Here is a 22,636-nt window from a genome sequence, read left to right on the forward strand (position 1 = left end):
TGTAATCTTTAATTCTTTTTTAACCTTTTATAATAAAAATTGGTGAAAACCCCTGTTGTGCAAAATTAAAAAAAAAAAACATTATTCTCAAAGCTTAGGATAATTATATGGAAATCATTTTATATAGAGAAAAAAGCATGTGGAACTTAGGTTTGATTGGCCTAGAAAAGAGGAAAATTAAGACTAAGAGAGAATTAGTACCTGTTCTCAAAAATCTGTTGTCTAAGGGACCATGTGAAAGAAGGATTAGATATAATTTGTATCTAGAGAACAGAAAGGCTGATTTTGCCCAAATAAAAAGAACTCTGCACTGATGAGAACAGTTCAAAGACACTGCCCCAGTAGCTAAAGCTCCATCACAGAAAGTGTCCACCATTGGCTACCTGGCCAACTTTCTGAGATTTGGTTCCAGGGATTCCCCTTCCTAATCTATGAAATCTGGCAGTCTCCAAGCATTTGAAATTTGAAACTTAAATTGACGTATCTTATTCTGTAATCCAGTAACTGGTGCATCTTTAAACGATTATCCAGAAACATCCAAACTATAACCACATATTAAATAAGTTATATAAATTGGCTGGGCACAGTGGCTCACACCTGTAATCCCAGCACTTTGGGAGGCTGAGGCAGGCGGATCACCTGAAGTCAGGAATCCAAGACCAACCTGGCCAACATGGCGAAACTCCGTCTTTTCTAAAAGTACAAAAATTAGCCTGGCTGGTGGTGGGTGCCTGTAATCCCAGTTACTCAGGAGGCTGAGGCAGGGGAATTGCTTGAACTAGGAGGAAGAGGTTGCAGTGAGCCGGGATCACACCACTGCACTCCAGCCTGGGCAACAGAGTGAGACTCCGTCTCAAAAAATAAAAAAAATAATAAAAAATAAGTTATATAAATAAACTTTGCCTCCAACCTACAAGACCCTTCAATGGGCAGGTATTCTTAAGAAAGGATTATTAGTACATATATGTTTATTATACTTCCATGAAGTTTACAATTATCCAAACACGTATCTCATAATGTTGAAACCTGGTTCAAAATGTGGATGCTGTGTTTAAACACTAACTAAAATAGAATTTGTTAAAGGTAATTTTTGTTTCCAACCAGACTCACACTACATGGTATTTTAGCATTGTTCATTATCCTTATTCTTTTTTTAATATATACAATATTTTGTTTATTTATATATGTGAATTTCTATATATTTAAATATATAGAACAAAGACTAAAAAGTGAGAATCAAAAGAGAAATCCTTACCTATCATTATCCTTATTCTTTAAAAAGTATTAATATCTGTTTCCAGATTTTAATTGGACTACTCTTTTTCAGTTTGTCATTATGAACTTGGTAAATTAAGCCCAATATTGGAACACTTTAGCAGCTCAATATTGAAAGTTCTACTTTTGTGGTTCTACTTTCCCTGAAAAGTGGGGTGCACACAAGAGAAATAGGGGGTTTTCGGCATTGGGATAGTGCAGTGCCTTTGAGATATGACAGGATGACCTTTAAATGACAACCTTTTCTAGAGAATAATTTGAATGAAGAGAAAGTGAGCCAGGGAAGGCAGAGAGCTCTGGAAGTCACATCTGGCTAGGAGACTGCTCTGGTATCTACCACTTGAGAGGCTGTTGACTTAGAAAGCCATTACATTCCTCTGAACATGTGTCCCTCTTTTATCTAAAAACAGGGGGGAAATCAAAGTAGATAAAAATGTTTCCATTTCAACAATCAGTTGATATTGTGTCTACCCAAAAGTTTAGTTCAATGGGGAAAAACTCAAACCTTTGAGTCAGAAGACCTAAGTCTGGCTGTCATTATCTATTCTACCTTTGATAGGTCTCCTACCACCTCTGAGAATAAGTTTCTTCATATGATAAATTGAAAGGGCAAGATACAAAGTAAAGAAAAACTGCAAATGTATTTTTATATTGTTTTCAGCCTCAACTAAAGCTCTATGGTAAGAACAGCTCTTATGATTCCACTTTTATAAATGGGAACAGGCCAAGCATGGTGGTTCATGTCTGTAATCCGAGCACTTTGGGAGGGAGGCCGAGGTGGTCAGATCGCTTGAGCCCAGGAGTTTGAGACCAGCCTGGGCAACATGGCAAAAAACTCCATCTCTACAAAGAAAAAAAAAAAAAATTAGCCAGGCATGGTGGTTCATACCTGTAGTCCCAGCTACTCAGGAGGCTGAGGCAGGAGGGTCATTTGAGCCTAGGAGGTCCAGACTGCAGTGAGCCATGATCACACCACTGCACTCCAGCCTGGGCAATGGAGCAAGACCCTGCAATCACAGCACTTTGGGATGTCAAGGCGGGCAGATCACTTGAGACCAGGAGTCCGAGACCAGCCTGGCCAACATGGCAAGAGCCCGTCTCTACTAAAAATACAAAAATTAGCTGGGTGTGGTGGTGCACGCCTGTAATCCCAGCTACTTGAGAGGCTGAAACACAAGAATTGTCTGAACCCGGGAGGTGGAGGTTGCAATGAGCTGAGATCGCACCACTGCACTCCAGCCTGGGTGACAGAGCTATCTGTCTAGAAAAGAAAAGAAAAAGGTTACTAGGTTTTTCAGCGAGTAACAATAATGCAGAGGTTTGGTCCCAAGTCTCCAAGCACAGACACATGCTGCTTCCCCAACCTATTTAATAAAATTCTGGGGAAATGAAATAAGAGAATTGTCCAAGTGTTCTATTATAAACAGTCTTACAAGTTTAAGGTATTATTAAGACTAAGCTTTAAATCATGTAGCGAGATGTCAACATATTTTTTCCACTCATTAATATTTCTATCAGAGCAAAAGTCCCATAAACCACTGATCCTATCCAGCATGTCACAGTACAATCAGTTGAATAAATGGGCAGATTACTGCCACTTTAGAAATGATCCATGAACTTAATTAGATATACTAAACAAATGGATATATTTACACTGCACAGGCCACACTTTGAGGATCTTAGAAGAAAGAACTATAATTAGGCAAGACATATAGTTGTACTAGTAAAAGAATCCTACTCTCAGAGTCCAATCCTTCATTCAAACCAAACAAATCATTCTCAGTTGAAAATATGCATCAAAATCATTGTAAGATACCCTGTACTTCTACAGCAAAGCCACAATATCCCCCTAACAAAATATAGGAGTGAATGATGGATAAGGGGAGGAGAAAAGGAATCCCTGCAGCCTCTTCACACAACACCACTTTGATCAAGTTTAAGAATCAACTCCTGGCAATAGCACTTTAGAGATAACAATATTCTTAATGAAACACTTTCCCATCACAACAGATTATTAAAGCAATCCATTATTCTTCTCTCCACCTATTAAAAAAGTCTGATTTAGTGAAAAAGACAATCCTCAAAAATCCAGGACTTACCATAGGCTGCTCTGTGTTATAGTTACTGCCCCCACTGAGAGTCCCCTAGAGGCCAGAAGGATCTCATTCACTACTGTGTTCCCTCACAGTGCTTGGCACATAGCTGGGCTCAGAAAATGTATGTTGAACTTATTCTACAATGTAACATATTTCAAAAACCAATTTCAACTCTTAAAATAATAATCCCTATGAAAAAGGAAAACATATGTATTTCATATTTCTTTCATTTTCCTGAAGTGAGGCTCCTTCACACTCATTTGGAATATGTTTGTTTTCATTTCAATTGTTTACATGCTCACTACATGTAAACATTATTATGGTGGCATCATTCAGAGAACATGAATCTTTTTAAGATTTAAAGGAGATTACATCCAGTCAAAAGATGGATTACACTTTGATACATCACAGATTTGAAAAAACATACATTGAATAACCACATACAACATCAATAAAAAAGTCCTGCCTGGGCGCGGTGGCTCATGCCTGTAATCCCAGCACTTTGGGAGGCCGAGGCAGGGAGATCACCTGAGGTCAGGAGTTCAAGACCAGCCCGGCCAACATGGCAAAACCCCGTCTCTACTAAAAGTACAAAAATTAGCCGGGCATGGTGACAGGTGCCTGTAATCCCAGCTACTCAGGAGGCTGAGGCAGGAGAATCGCTTGAACCCGGGAAACGGAGTTTGCAGTCCGCCGAGTTCGCATCCCTACACTCCAGCCTGGGCAACAGAGTGAGACTCCGCCTCAAAAAAAAAAAAAAAAACAGTCCTGAAACCATCAATCCCTTGGGGATCATTTTAGTTTTATTTAAAATGGTCTAAGAGAATGTCCCATCAATATCTTGGTTAACTTCAATAAGAGCTTCAATGAGTAGAATTTGTTTTCAGCCCAGGACATTTGAGCATCTGTGGACAATATTTCATCCCACTTTGGGACAAGGAAAATAGAAAATAATAGCCCAAGGACAGCCATTACACAATTAAAATAAACAAGCATTTGTTTGCAAAGCAGGGCATTTAAATTCAGTTTGATTTCATTACTGTTCAAACGACCCCATATGAATCTTTCCTCTGGAATCCTCAGTTGTCCAGTATTAAAGTTACCAGTGTAGAACCAACCACTGAGGACTTCAATTATAAATATCTCTGTAAACAATTCTCCGAACCTGGTTCCCTGCAGAAGTAAGCAAATAGCTATAATAATACTCCTAGTCCAACATGGATATATTAAATGACTGTTTTGCTATTGAAATCGCAAATGCCAACAGCAGTTCCAAGAGAGGACTCTAACTTGCCAAACCTTTTATAAAAGACAGTTGCAAGCCCCGATACAAAGTTTAGAGGAATTTCCATTGTCCCTACATGTAAAGGTTTATGAAATCTGTACACTCAAGCAAAAGGACAAACAAGATCAAAGCCAACACATGAAATAAATTTCATTGTGCAAACAGTAAAAGCTGTGTAAAAGAGCTCTAGATCCCAGGTTAAAAACTGCAGGAGAAAGGTAACATTAACCCTAGCAGACGGCTGAGTTAAGATGTGGCAGAGCTTTACAGAATTGCAAATAGCATCAGCATTGCAAGAATAACAATTGGAATAAATACCGTCTGCATGCTGCAAAAACAATCAAGCACATGCTCCTTCACCTCTCCCCCTCATCCAGCTGGGCAGTGAAAGCAGCTGCCTCTCCCAGCCCTCCTCCCAAGCCGTTCTTCGCCCCACCCGCTCCCCTCTCTTCTCCACCCCTCCCCTCCTCCTTCCCTCCCCCTCCCCGCCCCCAGCTGCCGTATTCAGCAGTCTAGAGAGATTAGGAGGAGCTCGCTACAGTCTCTGGGCCTCAGGACTGATCTAACGTTTCGTAGCTCCCTGGATGAGAGAAATTAGAGACTCGACACCCAGGTGGTATTAGAAGCCTTCGCCTCCAGCCCGGCTCTCTCGCAAACCGGGGCTGGGGGACCACGGGGGGCCTCGGGCCGGGCGACTGGGAGGCTCCGGAGGCCGCGCGGGGCTCAGCGCTGCACTCCCCGCGGGCAGCGCTACCTGAGCTGTCCATGGTGCTGGCGCGGTCCGGAGGCTGTCGGGCGGGACTCCGCGCCGCTGCCCCGGCGTTCACTCTCTGCTTGCCGCCAACCCCGCCGCTTCCCGCACTTAAGTCCCCGTTACTGTCCACCAGCTGCAAAGATTCATAACCATCGTTGCTGGTCTTTTTCCGGTAGCTCCCGAGGAGGCTCATGGGCAAGCCCGGAGAAAAGAGAAAATAATCAACCTGGGAAGCGAAGGGGGAGATGGAAGGTGGAAAGGGCTGAAGAAGGAATTAAAAAAAAAAAAAATTAAGTGCCCGACATGACGCAAAGAGGAGGGAAAAGAAGGAGCGGCCACCGGAGAGAAGCTTCGCCGGGCGAGGCGAAGCCGCCGCCCTGGGCTGAGCTCGGCTCGGGGCGCCGGGAGGAGGGAGGGAGGGAAGGAGACGCGGGCGGGCGGGGGCGCGCGTCCTCTGGGCCAACGCCGCGGAGCCGCCCGGCCCTGCCGAGCTCCGGGCCCCAGGCCAGCACCTCCTGGCTGAGGAGTGCCCGGAAGCAATCCTATAGGTGTCGCCGCGTCGCCCCGCCGCGCAGCAGGGCAGCGCCAAAGCCGCTGGCCCGCGGGGAGGGAAGGAAAGGGAGGTAGGAAGGGAGGGGAGGTTCGTGAGGAGGGGGGTTGAAGGGAAACGGGGCGGGGTGGTCGGGGGAGGGGACTACTACGACGAGGGTTAGGAGGGTGTGTTCGCACGCGTGTGACAGAGAAGAAAGGGGCGAGGTATCTCGGCCTGCGAAGCTTTGAGGACCAGGGGTCTTGTGGTAAAATCCAGACACACCCATTTCATGCAACTTAGCCTATTTTCACCGGAAGATTCCGCCAAAGCCACCAGGACGGTAACCGTCCTAGAGAACTGACTTGTAACTCAATTCAACAGAAAAAGAATGCATGTTAAGTGCCAGAATATATCTATGCTAGGATATAAAGGAAGAGCAATATTTTGCACATTCTCCAGAACAGGGATGATCGCTAAGGGAGATATCAAAGAGTTGGGTATTCTAATACTAGGAGGCAGCGTCCGTTCTGCCTAGAGAGCAGATGTGACTGTTTAGAACTCTTTGTTGAGCGAATAAACTGGGGAGAAGGGCAAGGTTAAGTCCGACGCATTTTCAGATCCGCCACCATTTACCTTAGGACCTGGAGAAAAGACTGTTTCAGTTAGCTAGCTTGAAGGCCTGCTTGGGAAGCAAGATAGACAAGGATTTTTTTTCCCCATCCTCTAGCCTCACGCCTTATTTTTCTTTCACAATTCTGGCCAAAGAAAGCAGTCACTCATAATCAGAAGAGAATTTATCATGAAGTTAATTAAGCTGTGTACCTAATTTTGTATCTGTCATCGTGTATTCTTGAAAGAAGACTCCGACATTGTATAAGTTCTGGATCTGAACAAAACCTGGATAAACTCTGGTAAGTCTTAAAATGTAATTATCGAATGTTTATTTTCACCTAAAATAATAAGATTTCAGAAGGATTGCTCATTCTCATCATCTTAGGTCAAGATCAAGTAAGTCTTGGTTAAAAATTATCATTTTCTCTACTAAAACTTGGAGGGACTAAGTGAGGCGCCCGTCAAGAGTCATTTGACAGAGTTTCCTCACCAAAAAAGGAAAAAAGTACGTGCATGTAAAATGTACTTGAGCCCATACACAAAGCCGGCTTTGCTTTCTTCTCATCTTACATGGTTTTCTCTTGCTGTCCTTATATCAATCACCTAAGGACACAAAATCAAACAACAGCATCTAAGAGACTTCAGTCCAGATGATTTGGGTCTCAGAAAGTTTCCAGGAAGCTCTAGCTCTACACAGTTCTACATAAAATAAATTGGACTAAGAGACATTTTCCTGTACAAGGATCACCCAAACGCAGATTCTTGTAGGAAGAGCATCAACCAGAAGAAGTCCAAAGAAATGTTTTCTAAATCCTTCCAGTCCTTCTGGGGAAACCTAAACTTCCTGGCCAGTTGCTTTCCCAACTGCATTCTTTGATGAAGGTATGGTGTGACCTGAATTGCAAATCAGAGTTAATGCTCATTTATAATAAGATCAAACAATCTGAATGGTGGCAGGAAAAACTGCAATAAAAATTTTAAAACAAATTTTTATACTTTCAATTTTCCAAATCTGTCAGATTGAATTATTTTAGTTACTTGACTAAAGTAATAATTCTGTAAAGTCTAGTAAATCTTTTCCCATAACATCTTAAATAATCTTTCTCTGTACTTTTTCTTTTAATTCATTACAGACACACAGGGACAGTAAATACCTAGTGTTCATCATGTGCCCTGACAAATGCTGGACTATAATCATTGGATTAATAGAATTTAGAACCAGCCTCAGTGACAGACTGAGACCCTGTCTCAAAAAATAAATAAATAAATACAGGATCATTTTTGAAAAGTGAAAATTATTATTTTCAAAAAGAGCACTTTCAGTTATTTTTGCTCAACTTGCAGACATATTGCTGAAAGAAATTATAGATGAGACATATGCCTTTGTATTTTTCAATATCTATCTCTGGAGTTTGCAAGTGTAAAGAAAAATCTGAATGGGCTATAAGAATTTTATCTTTATACTTAATATAAATAAAGTCAATCAGGATAACTATTAATAATCCTATAAAATTGAAGATATAAGAAGCATATTAAGGCAGGAAAATACAATAACTAGGTTAATTTACAACAGCCTAAAAACTAGGGCTTAGGCCTAAATTTGGATATGCACGAATTTCAACATTAAAATTTTCTTTACTGTGCTAAAGATCAAATTCAATACTTATCAATGAATATCTCACTGTTCTACTCTATAAAACAAGCATAATATGAGTACCATCATTATATAGAAGAATTAGATTAGTACCTAACATATATATATATATATAGAGAGAGAGAGAGAGAGAGAGAGAGAGACAGATTGAGAGAGAGAGTAGTACTTAACAATTGTTCTCTATTACCATTATTGGTCTGTCTTGGGTGCAGCTTTAAGCTCAGCGCCTGGCAGTCTTAGTTTTTCCCATGGGAAAAGCTCAATAAAGGCTAAATATTATTTTTTCCAGGGATATCCTAATGGAAAATTGTCTTTGTAACTTTGAATGAGAATTTGGGCTTAAGGGAGGTGGCACTGGTCAAACACAAGGTGAACATTTACAGCCTAACTCTTGGTTTTCCAAACTCAAGACTACTTCATAACTTATCTCAAAAATACTACATCATACATGAGACAACGGCAAAGGATAAGATGCCCTCTTTTGGGGACAGCAATCATTCCCTTTGTCTTTTCTCTTGCTGCCTTCAGGTGCTTTATTAACTTGATGAAGATTAGTGACACTGAGGAATACTGAGGAACCAGGCTCTATTCCACCCCATCCCCTTCATACACACCTCATTCCAAATGCTATCCTGTCACAGCAGATGCCACATCACTTTTGGGGTGGGCTAAGAGATCAAGGTATGTATGCCATGACCTATGTAGGATTTTGATCTGTGATTTTCATTTCCAGAGAATATAATACATTGATTAAAACTGAAGTTGCCAGCCAGGTGTGGTGGCTCACACCTGTGGTCCTGGCACTTTGGGAGGCTGAGGTAGGCGGATCACGAGGTCAGGAGATTGAGACCATCCTGGCTAACACGGTGAAACCCTGTATCTACTAAAAATCCAAAAAAATAACCAGGCGTGGTGGCAGGCACCTGTAGTCCCAGCTACTCAGGAGGCTGAGGCAGGAGAATCGCTTGAACCCAGGAGGTGGAGCTTGCAGTGAGCCAACAAAGCGAGACTCTGTCTCAAAAAAAAAAAAAAAATTGAAGTTGCCTATGATTGATTCTTAGTTCCAATGACTCCTGGCTCTATGACTTTGGGCAAGTTACTTAACCTCTCTGCCTCATTTTTCTCCTCTGTAAAGTGAGGATTATAGTAATGCCATCATAATAAGGTTATAGTAAGAAGTAAATTAGTTCCTAACATATAATAAGTGCTTAACATATGCTATCTATTATTACTATCATTCCACTTCTTTTTAAAATGTCACTTTTTCAAAAATGCAACTTCCCATCTGTAAAATTAAGTTTAAATCTGCCCAGCTTACCTAAGAGATTTGTTATCATTATGACATATGATAACATAAAAGCAGTTTGTCAAATGCGAACTGATTGTTTTGCCCTGAGTTTTTAAATATTCACGTGTATGTATTTCCTATTGGATTTGGACTCTTTGAGGGCAAAAATCCATGTTTTGTTCATGTTTGTGTCCCCCATGACACTCCAAAGAGCACCTCACTCTCATTAGATATTGAGTAAATATCTACTGAATTAATGAATAAACAAAAATGTCATGGCATTACCTAGTCCAGTGATTTAAACTATATGCTGTAGCCGATGAGTAAATTATAAAGTATTTTCATAAAAATGAAATAGGTTGGAAAACATCAGAGTTTGGAACGCAGTAAGATATTGTTTCTTAAAATATTGTTTTGGGTTTGTGTGATATGTGTGAGTGTGTGTATGTTTCTGCTCAGTAATGATATAAATGTATTTCTCACTGTGTGTCCTGATTATAAATGTTTGAATGTCTATGTTATGGGACAATCTCTGGTACTAAGAGGTCCTAGTGTTCCCAATTATGAATGTCCTATACACTGTGACATCTGAATTCATTTGGCTAATTGGACCACAAAGAGTTTTGGCTAAGCAGACAGTAAATGAAGCCAGAGCTTCTACTCTGTTCTCTCTGTTACAAAATATATTATGATCAGGTTTCTAAAATGCGTCTCTTCAATTTTCTGTTTTAACAAACATAAATCAATGCACAGTATTGAAACTTACTTTGGCAATGTGCCTGAGGGCCATAATCCAGATTATCTCCTTATTGAATAAGGCCTATAGATATACATAGTGCAAGGCACTTCAACTGGGGAACATCAAGCCATCTCTGACTCCCAGACGTGTTTTGTCGGTCCTGTACTTCTTAAAATGAAAAACATTTTAGTTTAGATGCCTTTACAGAGGGTATATAGGCTCCAGTCTGAGGACCATAGTTCACTACTACTTCCCAATGTAGAATACTCAGCCTCCTCCACTCATTCCTACTACCAGTTAGCCCTTGCAGGCATTTGAGTTTGAGACCTGCAGTGTAGTGGCAAAACCTTAAGGAGAAATACCCCCAAGACAGATGCCAAAAGACACATCTTTAGGCCACAGTCCAGAAGAAAGCAATAGACCGAGAATCCTCTCCTGACTCTGCTCTTAATCAGCAGGGTGGCCTTGATCCATTCTCCTTCTCTCAGCAGTAAAATCGAAGATGTGGAATTACATGATTCTCTTCAGTTCTCAAAACTTTAGTTGTCACTTCCCTCTCTCCTCCAAATGATGTCCATAGGGGAAAACCATAGTCATTTAAGTGCTACAGTTTGCTGTGTCCCAGTTAATCAAGGTTTTGCTATAGAAATGCATGCATAAATAGTAGCAGCTGTCGAGAGCGACATATAAAGCAACACACAAGATAGAAGAGGAGGTCTGCTGGAAAAAATCGGGTGAGCTGATGGATGACATTTAACAGAAGAAAATCTGAACTATTCCTATAATGTTTCTTAGGAGGGGATATCTGTTCTTGGTGTTTGATGGGGTTCTGGGTCTTCCAGAAAATAGGACAAATTTCCCAGGTAGGGCTTTTTTTTTTTTTTTTCAAGATAACCCAATATCATGAAACCTGTGTTTCCTTGATGCTCTAATAGTAACAAAATAACTGCCATTGATTATTTATCATTTGCCAGGTGCCTTACCTACCTTAAATCTAAAGATTTTATTCTTATTTTGAGGCAGACTTGGAGAGGTTAAGTAACTGGCCCAGGGTTACACAACAATCAATTAGGATTCAAACCTCCATCTTTCTGATCATGCTTTGGCCACTGAGGCAGCCTAAAGAGGCAATTCCACTGATCAAAGTGAAAGCTGAAGGACATTTAGGTCATTCCTTAGATCTGACCTGCCTTACTAAGTGTGGTCAGTGGAAAATGGTTTGGGCAACTTATGGAAATTGCACTTTGGGAGGCTGAGGCAGGCAGATCACCTGAGGTCGGGAGTTCGAGACCAGCCTGGCCAACATGGTGAAACCCCGTCTCTACTAAAAAACAAACAAACAAACAAACAAAAAATTAGCTGGGCGTGGTGCCACGTGCCTGTAGCTCCAGCTACTCAGGAGGCTGAGGCAAGAGAATCACTTGAACCTGGGAGGCAGAGGTTGCAGTGAGCCGAGATCATGCCACTGCACTCCAGCCTGGGTGACAGAGGGAGACTCCGTCTCAAAAAAAAAAAAGACGAAAGAATCAAATGAGGCACATGGAAGCACATAATAAACACTAAAGCCCTACTTAAATACTGCATGTTATCAAATCTAAGAAACCATCCATTTTAAGTCACAACATAAGAAAAATATGCTACTAAAGAAAGTATGACATACTATCAATCTTAAGATACCCCAAGATTTCTTAAATGTTAATATGTTAAAAAAACTTTTATAATCGATGTAACAAATGTTATTATTTGACCGTATATTAGTCTGAGAATATATTTGTCAATTTATTATTCACGTATTTTGAGCAACTCTGGCAGGTGAAGACAACACCCATCATGTTTTATGAGGTCTAGCACAGTGCCTGCCAAGTAATAGGTGTTCAGTAAGTATCTGCTAATTGAATGAAAATACCAAAAAACTTTATTTTGGAAGCCATCTTTAGTTTACAGAAAAAATCGCTCTGGTTTCTTTAATGAGCTCACTTAAAAAACACATTTCCATTTGCTAACATTTAACTTATCCTTGACTTTTCAAGGACATGCTCATAGTATAACAACGTTTGCCTTAGTTCATTTTGTGCTGCTATAATAGAATACAGGAGACTGGGTAATTCACAAAGGGCAGAGATTTATTTCTTACAGTTTCTGGGGCCAGAAAGTCCAAGATCAAGGAGCCTACATCTGGTGAGGGCCTTCGTGCTGCATCATCCCATGATAGAAGGCAGGAAGGCAAGAGAGGATAAGAAAGGAAGAGACAGCAAGGGGGTTAAGGGGGAGGCAAACTCCCTTTAATCAAGAGTGCACTCCCATAGTAATGGCATTAATCCATTCATGAGGGTGGACCCCTTATGGCCTAATCACCTGTTAATGGTACCACCTATTACTGTCAGAATGGCAATTAAATTTCAACATGAGTTGTGGAGGGGATATTCAAACCACAGCAATGTTATACTGTAACATATATGTTATATATAATATATATTATTATATATTATATAATATATAATAATATATTATATATTAATATATCAATATAATAGTATATTATATTGATATATTAATATATTAATGTATATATTAACATAATATATATTAATGTATAATATATAATAAATATTATATATAATACATATTATATATATTATATATATATCCTTGTATCTTTGTAATATCCTTTATTACATATTATATATAAAATCCACAGTTCCTGTATAACTCCCATAGCCCTCGACATAGTAAACAAAACCTCTTTCTCTTTCTCTCTCTCTCTCTCTCTGATGTTCTACCTCCCTACTTTCACCTGTCCAAGGCAGGACTCTTAACTGATTGTGGGTCATAAGACCCTCATCCCAGAGGGTGTCCTGCCCCATCCCTGGGGGAAGAAATGCTGCACAGAGAAGACAAACAGAGTCTAAACAGGCCTTATTGGGTTTAGATCATATACTTTTTGTCCATGAATCACATTTTAACACAGTTGTCCATGCTTCAATCATGCCTACCCAATGAAGTCTTCATACAAGGCCCAAGAGGACAGGGTTTGGGGACCTTCCAGATAGCTAAGTGGAGGTTCCTGGAGGATGGTGCACCCAGAGAGGGCATGGCAGCTTGGCATCCCTTTCCTTGTATCTTTGTAATATCCTTTATTATAACTCAATAAACGTGTTTCCCTGAGTCCTGTGAGCCGCTCCAGCAAATTAATCAACCCAAAGAGGGGATCATGGGAACCCAAACTTGAATCTGGTCGATCAGAAGTTTTAGAGGCCCAGACTTGCAACTGGTGTCTGAAAGTGGAGGTGGTAGGTTGGGGGAGCAGTTTTGGGGACTGTGTCAGTGGTATCTGACACTTATCTCCTGGTAGATAGTTTCAGAATTGGAGGACACGCAGCTGGTGTCCACTGCAGAATTGATTGTTTGTTTGTGAGGGGGAAAGTGCCCATTTGATCACAGAAGCCTTTAATTTGTGTTGATTTTTGTTGTGAGAAAATAAGAAAAGGCACTTTGAGTGTGTTTTTCCACACACAGATACACCTACATTACCATTTCAAGAGCAACTCATGGAAGCATCAGTCCTTTTCATCTGTCATTTTACAAGTAGGAAAACTTCAGCTTCTCAAGTGCGCTGGTTCTGTGATCGACTTCTCTCAGTCTTGAAGAAAACACTGGAAATTTTTATGTGGTAAATAGTTTCCCAAAGTCAGCTGCAAACCAACACTGAAGTGAAAGTTTTCCTAAATCCTGGATAGTCCCATGTTTGGCCCTGAGCCCATTATGTGTGATTTTATGTTCAAGATCCTTAAAATCTGGATGCTTCATTTTGCAACCCCATTGTACCTAACAGGGTGCTGGGCCATAGAGGATGTAGAACTTGCAGCAAATCCTCTATGACGGTGATGCAGAAGGCAGTCACCACCCCAGACACAGGTGGAACAAATTCTTAGGGTGCTGAGTCTCCAGAGCACCAAATCACTGCTGCTCACTTGACAACATCTAATTAAAGGGAAGGAACTAGCATTTTCTGAACACTAAACTAAGTGCATGGGTTTTTCATGTATTTATCCATTCGAATGTGAAAGGTTTCGTGAGAAGGATTACCATACCCAAAGAGATAAAACTCTGGAATGCAGCTGAGTGTGGGCTAAGCAGTGATTGCTAGTGATCCTCAATGTTGCTCTCCATCTTCTATGCTTCTGTGCCCTTTAGCTGGGCATGTGGCCACATAGTATAAATATTTTTCAGTCTCTTTCATGTCTTGGACCTGCCACATGCAAGTTTTCTGTAATCTACTAGGTGCATACATAGGACTAAGTTGTAGCCATTGTAATTATAAGCAAAAATAATATGTGCAATTTCTGGTATGGATCCTTAAAAAGAAGGGTAGGTGGTATGTCCTTCCAATCCTTCTCCCTTTCTTCTAGTTGGAATATGGAGCTCCAGCAGGTACTTGGACCATGAGTTAACCTTGAGGGTGGAAGACATTCACAATGAAACAGTAAAATAGAAGAACCCCGAGCTCCAGAGAGCCCTAGCAACCCTAGACTGATTACCTCTAGATTACTTAGAGGTGAGAGAAAAACAAACTACTTAGTTATTACTTTGCCACTGTTATTTTGCTTTTTTCTGTTATGTGCATCCAAACTAACTGGGGTACAACCTACCACCATTAACCACTGGATTTCAGACTTTTTTTCTTTTTTTCTTTTTTTTTTGAGATGGAGTTTTCACACTCTTGTTGCCCAGGCTGGAGTGCAGTGGCGCAATCTTGACTCACCTCCCGGGTTCAAGCAATTCTCCTGCCTCAGCCTCCCAAGTGGCTGGGATTACAAGCACACACCACCATGCCCGGCTAATTCTTTTGTGTTTTTAGTAGAGACGGGGTTTCAGCATGTTGGCCAGGCTGGTCTCAAACTCTTGACCTCAGGTGATCCGCCTACCTCGGCCTCCCAAAGTGCTGGGATTACAGGCATGAGCCACCGTGCCTGGACACTTTCAGATATTTATTTACAAAAATATTTACTGGGAATTACAAGTTCATGTGGTCATGGACAAATTTGATAACCTCTAAACCTGTGTTTTCTCATCCATAAAATACTAATAAAAACAGGGTAGTTATTAAAATTGCATAACATAAAGTACATAAAGAGCTTAGCATAAGGCCTGGCATATAGTGATGGTTCAATGAATGCTATCTATTGTGTTATTTGTCATTGTCCTTCAACATAGCTCAGTCTATTGTGTCTGACTCCAAAGCCAGTGATCACTCCATCTCATCCTGCTATCCAGAGACTGCCTTTCAGGACAGACCCAGCCCAGAGCTGTGGACCCCTGACTCTGTTACCAGTGAACTCCCTAGTACAGCTATCCCTTCCTTTGGATGTAATTCTCTTTCTTTGATCTACGTGCATGATCTCAATACAGTCTAGAATATTTTAAGCCATTAAAGGTGATACAGAGCTTTAACCAAAATGTCAGTGTTATGACACAGTGGTTCTGAGACTATTAGCTTCAATATGGCCAAATGAGAGAGTCTGACTTATTTTCCATTTGTGCTAAAAGTAAACTTAGGTAATAAGTGGGGGTATTTTTATTTTATTATTCTATCTTTTTACTTTCTATTAGGGAAATTTTCAAACATATTCAAAAGTAGGGAAAATCATATAATGGACTTCTTTGTATGTATCACTCAGCATCAATACTTATCAAGTTGGTCCATTTCTCCATCATCCGGGAAAGACATTAGTGTTGATGCTGACATCGCTATCAAGGACAATAACTACCATGGCTCTCAGTGCCTTGGTATAACCTGGGATGTGTGGCCTTCTGGCCAAGCATCTGTCATTTCATATTGTTGGAGCATTCCTTATAACCCTGGGGTTGCAGCTCTCTGTAACTTTGCTGTGGCCTGACCAAGAAAGAAGGCATATGCAGATTTCTACAGAAATTATAATTGAATTAAAGAATTTGAGATGAGGAAGGCTAATATCTCTCAGAGTACAAAGTGATTTTGGAACATAAAGTATTTCTTTGGGTTGAATTACATAGAAGTTTGTCACTGTACCTGTGTTCCTGAACTATCTGTGAAACATGAATATGTGGGCTAAGAAATTGTTTATCTTAATAAATAATTAACAAACACTTTGAACGGTTAAAAAAAAAAAGTCATGGTCAGTCTTTTTTCATATGTATAGACCCCTAACTACTACCGTTAAGCAAATTCCAGACTTCATAATTTGGGGGAAGTAACTATCAGATTTCATCTGTACTAGAATTGTGGCAAAGTACCATTCCACCTGCTTGCTGAGAGGCCAAAGCTATTTCCTAACCAGTTTCTCTTCAGGAGACTGTCAAAGGAAACTGCATACCTTCCCATTTCCTTTTTTCCCAGTAAAAACAACACATCATTCATTCAGCTTCTTGTCCTCACCTCACCTCCCACCTTCACCCACCCTAGACCCACAAAACTTGCCTCATTTTCAAGTACTAGTTGTAATCTTAGGCCTTGCTGCCCAACAGATCCCAAAATCAGCATGGAAGTAATGTAATCATCCAACTAGTTCACCTTGCCCACTGCCCAGATAAGAGCCAATTTATCAAGACAGGGGAATTGTAATAGAGAAAGAGTGTAATTCACACAGAGCCAACTGAATGGGAGATCAGAGTTTTATTACTCGATTCAGTCTCCCTGGAAAATTCAGACACTAGGGTTTTTTTAAAGGATGATTTGGCACGTAGGGGGAGCCAGGGAGTGGGGAGTGCTGATTGATTGGGTCACAGATGGAATCATAGGGGGTTAAAGTGGGTTCTTCTTGCTGTCTTCTGTTCCTGGGAGGCACTGCAGAACTGGTTGTGCCAGATTACCAGTCTGGGTGGCGCCAGCTGGTGCCTCAGAATGCAAGGTCTGAAAAACATCTCAGACCAATCTTAGGTTTCACAATAATGATGTTACCCCAAGGAGCAACGGGGGAGGTTCAGAACTTGCAGCCTCCGGCTACAGGACTCCTAAACCTACATTTCCAATCTTGCAGCTAATTTATTAGTCCTACATGGGCAGTCTCGTTTCAGGCAAGAAGGGCTGTTATCATCTTTGTTTCAAGGTTAAACTAAGTTCCTCCCAAACTTAGTTCAGCCTGCGCCCAACAATGAACAAGGGCAGCTTGAAGGTTAGAATAGCAAAATGGAGTCATTAAGTCAGATCTGTCACTGTCGTAATTTTCTCACTGTTATAATTTTTGCAAAGGCAGTTTCATTAAGTTTTGCCAAAATAGGAGAAATGTATGGACTACTAAAGCTGGAGAGAGTTATAAAGGGTAGACTATCCCTTTCAATTTAAAGATAAGAAAATCAAGACAGAAAAATGAAAAAATTGATTCACATCTCAGCTTTCTAAAATGCAGATCTAATTATGTGACTCAGTTGCTTAAAACTATTCAAGGGTTTCCTATCACCCTCAGTCAAAGGTAGTCAGCATAATGGACTCTGCATTCTAGGACCAGCTAATTTCCCTCAAGACTCAGCCCTCAGCCTTCACCACTTCCCCCTTCCCAACCTCTTTCTAAGTCCAGACAAAGAGCTTTGTTGTGATCCCCCACCTGGCCAATCCCAGCCTGCCCTTCAGATCCCTAAATGGATAGCACGTCCCAGGAAACCATCCAATTTCTCAAAACCACGTTTGATATCATTTTATGAGGTCCCGTAGAACAGTCTACTTCTTCTAACATAGCACTTACAACATGCTACACTGAAATTGCCTGTTTACATGTATGACTTCCCACACCAGACTGTAAGCTCCATGATGGCAGAACCATATTTGGTACCTAACTCCATGCCTGACACAGGGTAGATGCCTGATAAAGATGTGCCGAATGAGGCTGGGCGTGGTGGCTCACTCCTGTAATCCCAGCACTTTTGGAGGCGGAGGCAGATGGATCACGAGGTCAGGAGTTCAAGACCAGCCTGGCCAACATGGTGAAACCCCGTCTCTAATAAAAATACAAATAATTAGCCAGGCGTGGTGGCGTGCGCCTGTAATCCCAGCTACTCAGGAGGCTGAGGCAGAGAATTGCTTGAACCCGGAAGGTGGATGTTGCAGTGAGCTAAGATCATGCCACTGCACTCTAGCCTGAGTGACAGAGCTAGACTCCGTCTCAAAAAAAAAAAAAAGATGTGTCGAATGAATGAATAACTACTGCCACTGGAAAGAGTCAGTCAACAACCTATGAAAAGATGTTCTACGCTGTTTAGCACCCAATGAAGGTTAGTTAGCCTTTGTACTTATTACTGATTAAGGTCACAGAGCTACATATAGGAGACTGGTTTTCTGACCAGTCCGGGTCAGAGTTCTCAGCATTCCATTACACTGCTTAATATGAATTCAGCCAATAAAGTTGTCACTTACTTCTACTTTCCATTTCTACTGTATTAAAGTAGACAAACAGATTTGTAGCCTATTGCAATTATTTTAGTTGAAAACTTTGACTTTATTTTTGATCCGAGTAGGAGACTGACAAACTCCAGACCATTTTTCTGAAAGACTTACAGATCATCATTTTTTAAAATTCCCTTTGGGCTATATTTTATTTATGAATAACAGAGTATGACTCTTTCATCTTTGCCTCTGAAATCTCTATGCCCATGTGGTATAGACTATAGGGAACCATGTGTTGGTGAAAAATAAGAAGTTTTCAAAAGAAGGCAGAAGACTGCAAATTACAAAAAGGAAATGTCCAAGTAGTGGTAACTATGTCTTAAGCTCATGGTACAAAGATAATGATAGCAGTGCTTTTCTAACGCCTTTATAGCCTTGGTCACAAGATTGGAGAGCATAGTGGTGTTGGTTTTCAATTCCATAAGGATTTACTGAGTATTACCATGGGGCCAGTTCCCTTGTCCTCAATCTATCTTAACTTTCAATGGGAGCAATGATAGGAGGAAAAAAATAGCAAAGACCTATTAAATAATTCAGTAAAACTTAAGTCGACACAAACCCCATTTACTAGAACTTTCTCAGTGTGGTAGTTAAGAACATGGGCTTTGGAGATGGACAGACCCAGACTTCCAGCCTGGATATTTGAACTTGAACGAAATACATAACTTTTCTGAGTCTCAGTTTCTCATGTGTTCATTGAGGTACTACCCTACTGATTAGCTGTACATATTAAATTAGGTAGAGTAGCTATAGTGTACATTTATTCTTTTATCAACCAAGAAGAATGGTCCCTTTTTCTGGGAAATTCTCTTCTGTGGTTGGGTTAGAGCTGCCATAGCCCAGGGATAGGTACCTGTAACCAAGCTAGGTCAACCATGGCTTTTTCACAGGACTTTTCCATTTAAAACCAGAAAGAGCAAGTCTGAGTCCATCCTTCCCTAGAGCAAAGATGACACACAGAGGTTGAAGGAGCCATTCTTTCTGACATGTGGAGACAAGTGATCTGAGAGAACAATGCTGCTGAGGAGGGAGAAGTAAATTTGAGAGAGGAAGATAGGTATATAGGAAAAACAGTGTTTATATTCTAGAAATTCAGGAGACCCAGATGCACTCCCATGCTTCATACAATTACAAGATCCCCCTTTTTCAATTTAGTTAATTCAGATTGCATCTCTGTCACTTGTAATCAAAGGAATCCTGCCTAATACAGTACTTAACACAATGCCTGCATCACTGTAGCTCAATACACTGAAGTTACTATGATTTCCTCACATAATTGGATTAGCACTTCCATCCCTACTTCTCTATAACACATAAAAAGAAAAACTTCAGATGCCTAAATAAAAGCTTACATTATAAATGTAGCAAAAATAATAAGCATCATGCTACCACTTAGAATCCTTACATATTCAACTAAACCTCCTATACTTTTTTTCTGGCTATAACTAACATTTATGCTGTACTCTATATTGAACAGAGAACATTTTTTAAGCAAAACATTGTCCAGCAGAAATATAATGTGAGCCATATATGTAATATTTTAATTTCCAGCAGCCAAAATAAATTTTTACAAGTGAATTTAAAAAATAAACAAGTGAATTAATTTTAATAACACTTTATTTAACTCAATGGGTACAATATGTTGCCATTTCAACACGTAATCAATAAGATATTTTATATATTTTTCCACCTAAGTGTTCAAAATCTACTGTGTATTTTATACTTACAGCACATCTCAGTTGGACTAGCCACATTTCAAATGCTCAATAGCCACTTATAGCCAGTGGCTACTACATCAGACAGTGCAGATATAAAATGCTGTAGTCAATCTTCACACCAATTTTAAGAAGATTGAAGCTTTTGTAATTACAGATGATAAAATTGAACTCAAAAAAATTAAGTGATTTTTTTTTCATAGTCAACAACTAATCAGTGCCAAGCCCAGGATCAAACTTTGGCCTTTGCCCTCTACATTTTCTGCTTCTTATTTATGTTACCCACACAATAAGAACTGATGTTCAACATGATCCTGAAATACAGCCAAATCAAACAAATACATAAATAATGACATGACTTCGCCTATAAAATGAAAAGACTGGATTGGTGGGCAATAGGTACAAGGATTTATCTTCTGTATTTTCTGTTATAGTTCACAAGTCAGATTTCAAGAGAAAAATGGGTATTGCTGATATGTCTTAACCATTATCATTTTCTCTGAACCTTTTCACAAAGTCCTTTCATTGCTTTTTCTTTGTAGCGACAAATGAATTCCTTGTTTTGATGCAAATTAACCCTGCAAATTAACAAGAAACTTGTTTTTTAGTTAAGATAACTGAGTGAAAGTGCTTAGCACAATGCCTGGAACATAGTAATTTATGTTGATTTCCTTTGCATCATAGGGTAAACATGTTTTCAAGGAAAATTTAATACCTGGGAAAATACACTAATAGAACATAAGTTTGATTTTAAATGAAAATTATATTCTTAAAAGCAATCTGCCTCTGTATGTGCACAGACAAAACTATGCCTCTGTACGTGCATATCTGCCCCTATTTGTGCATAGACCAACATATTAACAATAATTAGCTCTTGATAATGGTATTAGAAATGACTTAAAGTAGATGTTTATTTTTGTATGTTATGAAAAAATGTTTGCAAAAATGGCTGCAAACATTCATCCCACTCACCCTCACTTGCTGCCACCCATATCACAATGCAATATTATTTTATATTTCTTCTCACCAAGAGGTAGGGTACACTTCTTCACTCCTTGAATCTGGGCTGGCCTTGTGACTTGCTTTGTACAATAGAGGGTGTTGGGGAGTGTCTGTGTCCCTCCAAAATTCCTATGTTGAAGGCCTAACTCCCAGTGTGGTAGTATTTGGAGATGGGGGCCTTTGGAAGATGATTACGTTTAAATGAGGTTATGTGGGTAGGGCCCCCATCATGGGATTAGTGTCCTTATAAGGAAAAGAAGAAACACCAGAGCATGTGCTCACTGTCTCTCTGGCTCTCTCTCACACACACCCCATCTACCCCCATGTGAGGACTCAATGAGAAGACAGCAAGCAGCCTTCTGCAAGCCAGGATAAGGGTCCTCATAGCAACTGAATCTGCCAGCACCTTTATCTTGACTTTCCCAGCCACCAGAATGGTGAGATATAAGTGTGTGTTGTTTATGCTATCCAGTCTATGATGTTCTGTGACAGCAGCCTGAGCTGACTGAGGCAGAGGGGAAGTACTGTTTTACCAGCTCCAGACACAGGCCCAAGAGCATTGTGGATTTCTGCTTGCTCTCTTGGCTCCTCTTCTCCTTCTCCAAGAGAACAAGCCCAAGCTAGTCTGCTGCAGGATGGGAGGCCACATGGAGGAGCTTATCCTGACATCCCAGCTGATGCCTCATACATTTGAGTGAGCCCCAATGACAACAGCTGAGGTTGGCCCAGACTGGAAGAACTGCCCTCTGAGCCCATTTAAATTACTGCCAGCAGAATTGTGACCTGAATGTATGCTGTCTTAAGCCACTGATTTTGGGGGTGGTTATCTCAACACAGTGTAAAATAATAAAATAAATAAATAAATAAACTGGCTGGGTCTAATGGCTCACACCTATATTCCCAGTACTTTGGGAAGCCAAGGCAGGAGGATCACTTGAGCCCAGGAGTTTGAGACCAGCCTAGGCAACATGATGAGACCCCATCTCTACAAAAAAAAATTAAAGAAAATAGCCAGGCATGATGGTGTGTGCCTGTGGTCCCAGCCACTCAGGAAACTGAGGCAGGAGGATTGCTTGAGCCCAGGAAGTCGAAGCTGTAATGAGCCACGTTCATGCCACTGCACCCCAGCCTAGGCAATACACCAAGACCCTGTCTCAGGAAAAAAGAAAAAAGTTTGGGGTGGTTTATTATGTAGCAAAACCTAAATTAATACAAACGTGTTTTCCAGAGTTTCTACAATGAAAAGCATAACATTCATTAAAAAAAAA

The 22,636-nt window shown here is 40.4% G+C and overlaps 1 protein-coding gene across 5 annotated transcripts in view; it reads right to left on the reverse strand.

Moving 5' to 3' along the window:
• DNAJC6 (DnaJ heat shock protein family (Hsp40) member C6) overlaps positions 1 to 22,636 on the reverse strand; it is a 161,213-nt gene that overhangs the window by 100,682 nt on the left and 37,895 nt on the right. The window contains exon 1 of one of the 5 annotated variants that reach the window (XM_008958947.4): positions 5,411 to 8,739. The exons of the other annotated variants lie outside the window; for them this stretch is intronic. Coding sequence (XP_008957195.2) covers positions 5,411 to 5,603 — 193 coding nt within the window. The 5' untranslated portion in view covers positions 5,604 to 8,739. Of the gene's footprint in view, positions 1 to 5,410; positions 8,740 to 22,636 lie in introns of those variants that run through there. 5 annotated transcript variants of the gene reach the window in all.

Source organism: Pan paniscus, chromosome 1 (assembly GCF_029289425.2).
Source record: "Pan paniscus chromosome 1, NHGRI_mPanPan1-v2.0_pri, whole genome shotgun sequence".
Classification (NCBI taxonomy): domain Eukaryota; kingdom Metazoa; phylum Chordata; class Mammalia; order Primates; family Hominidae; genus Pan; species Pan paniscus.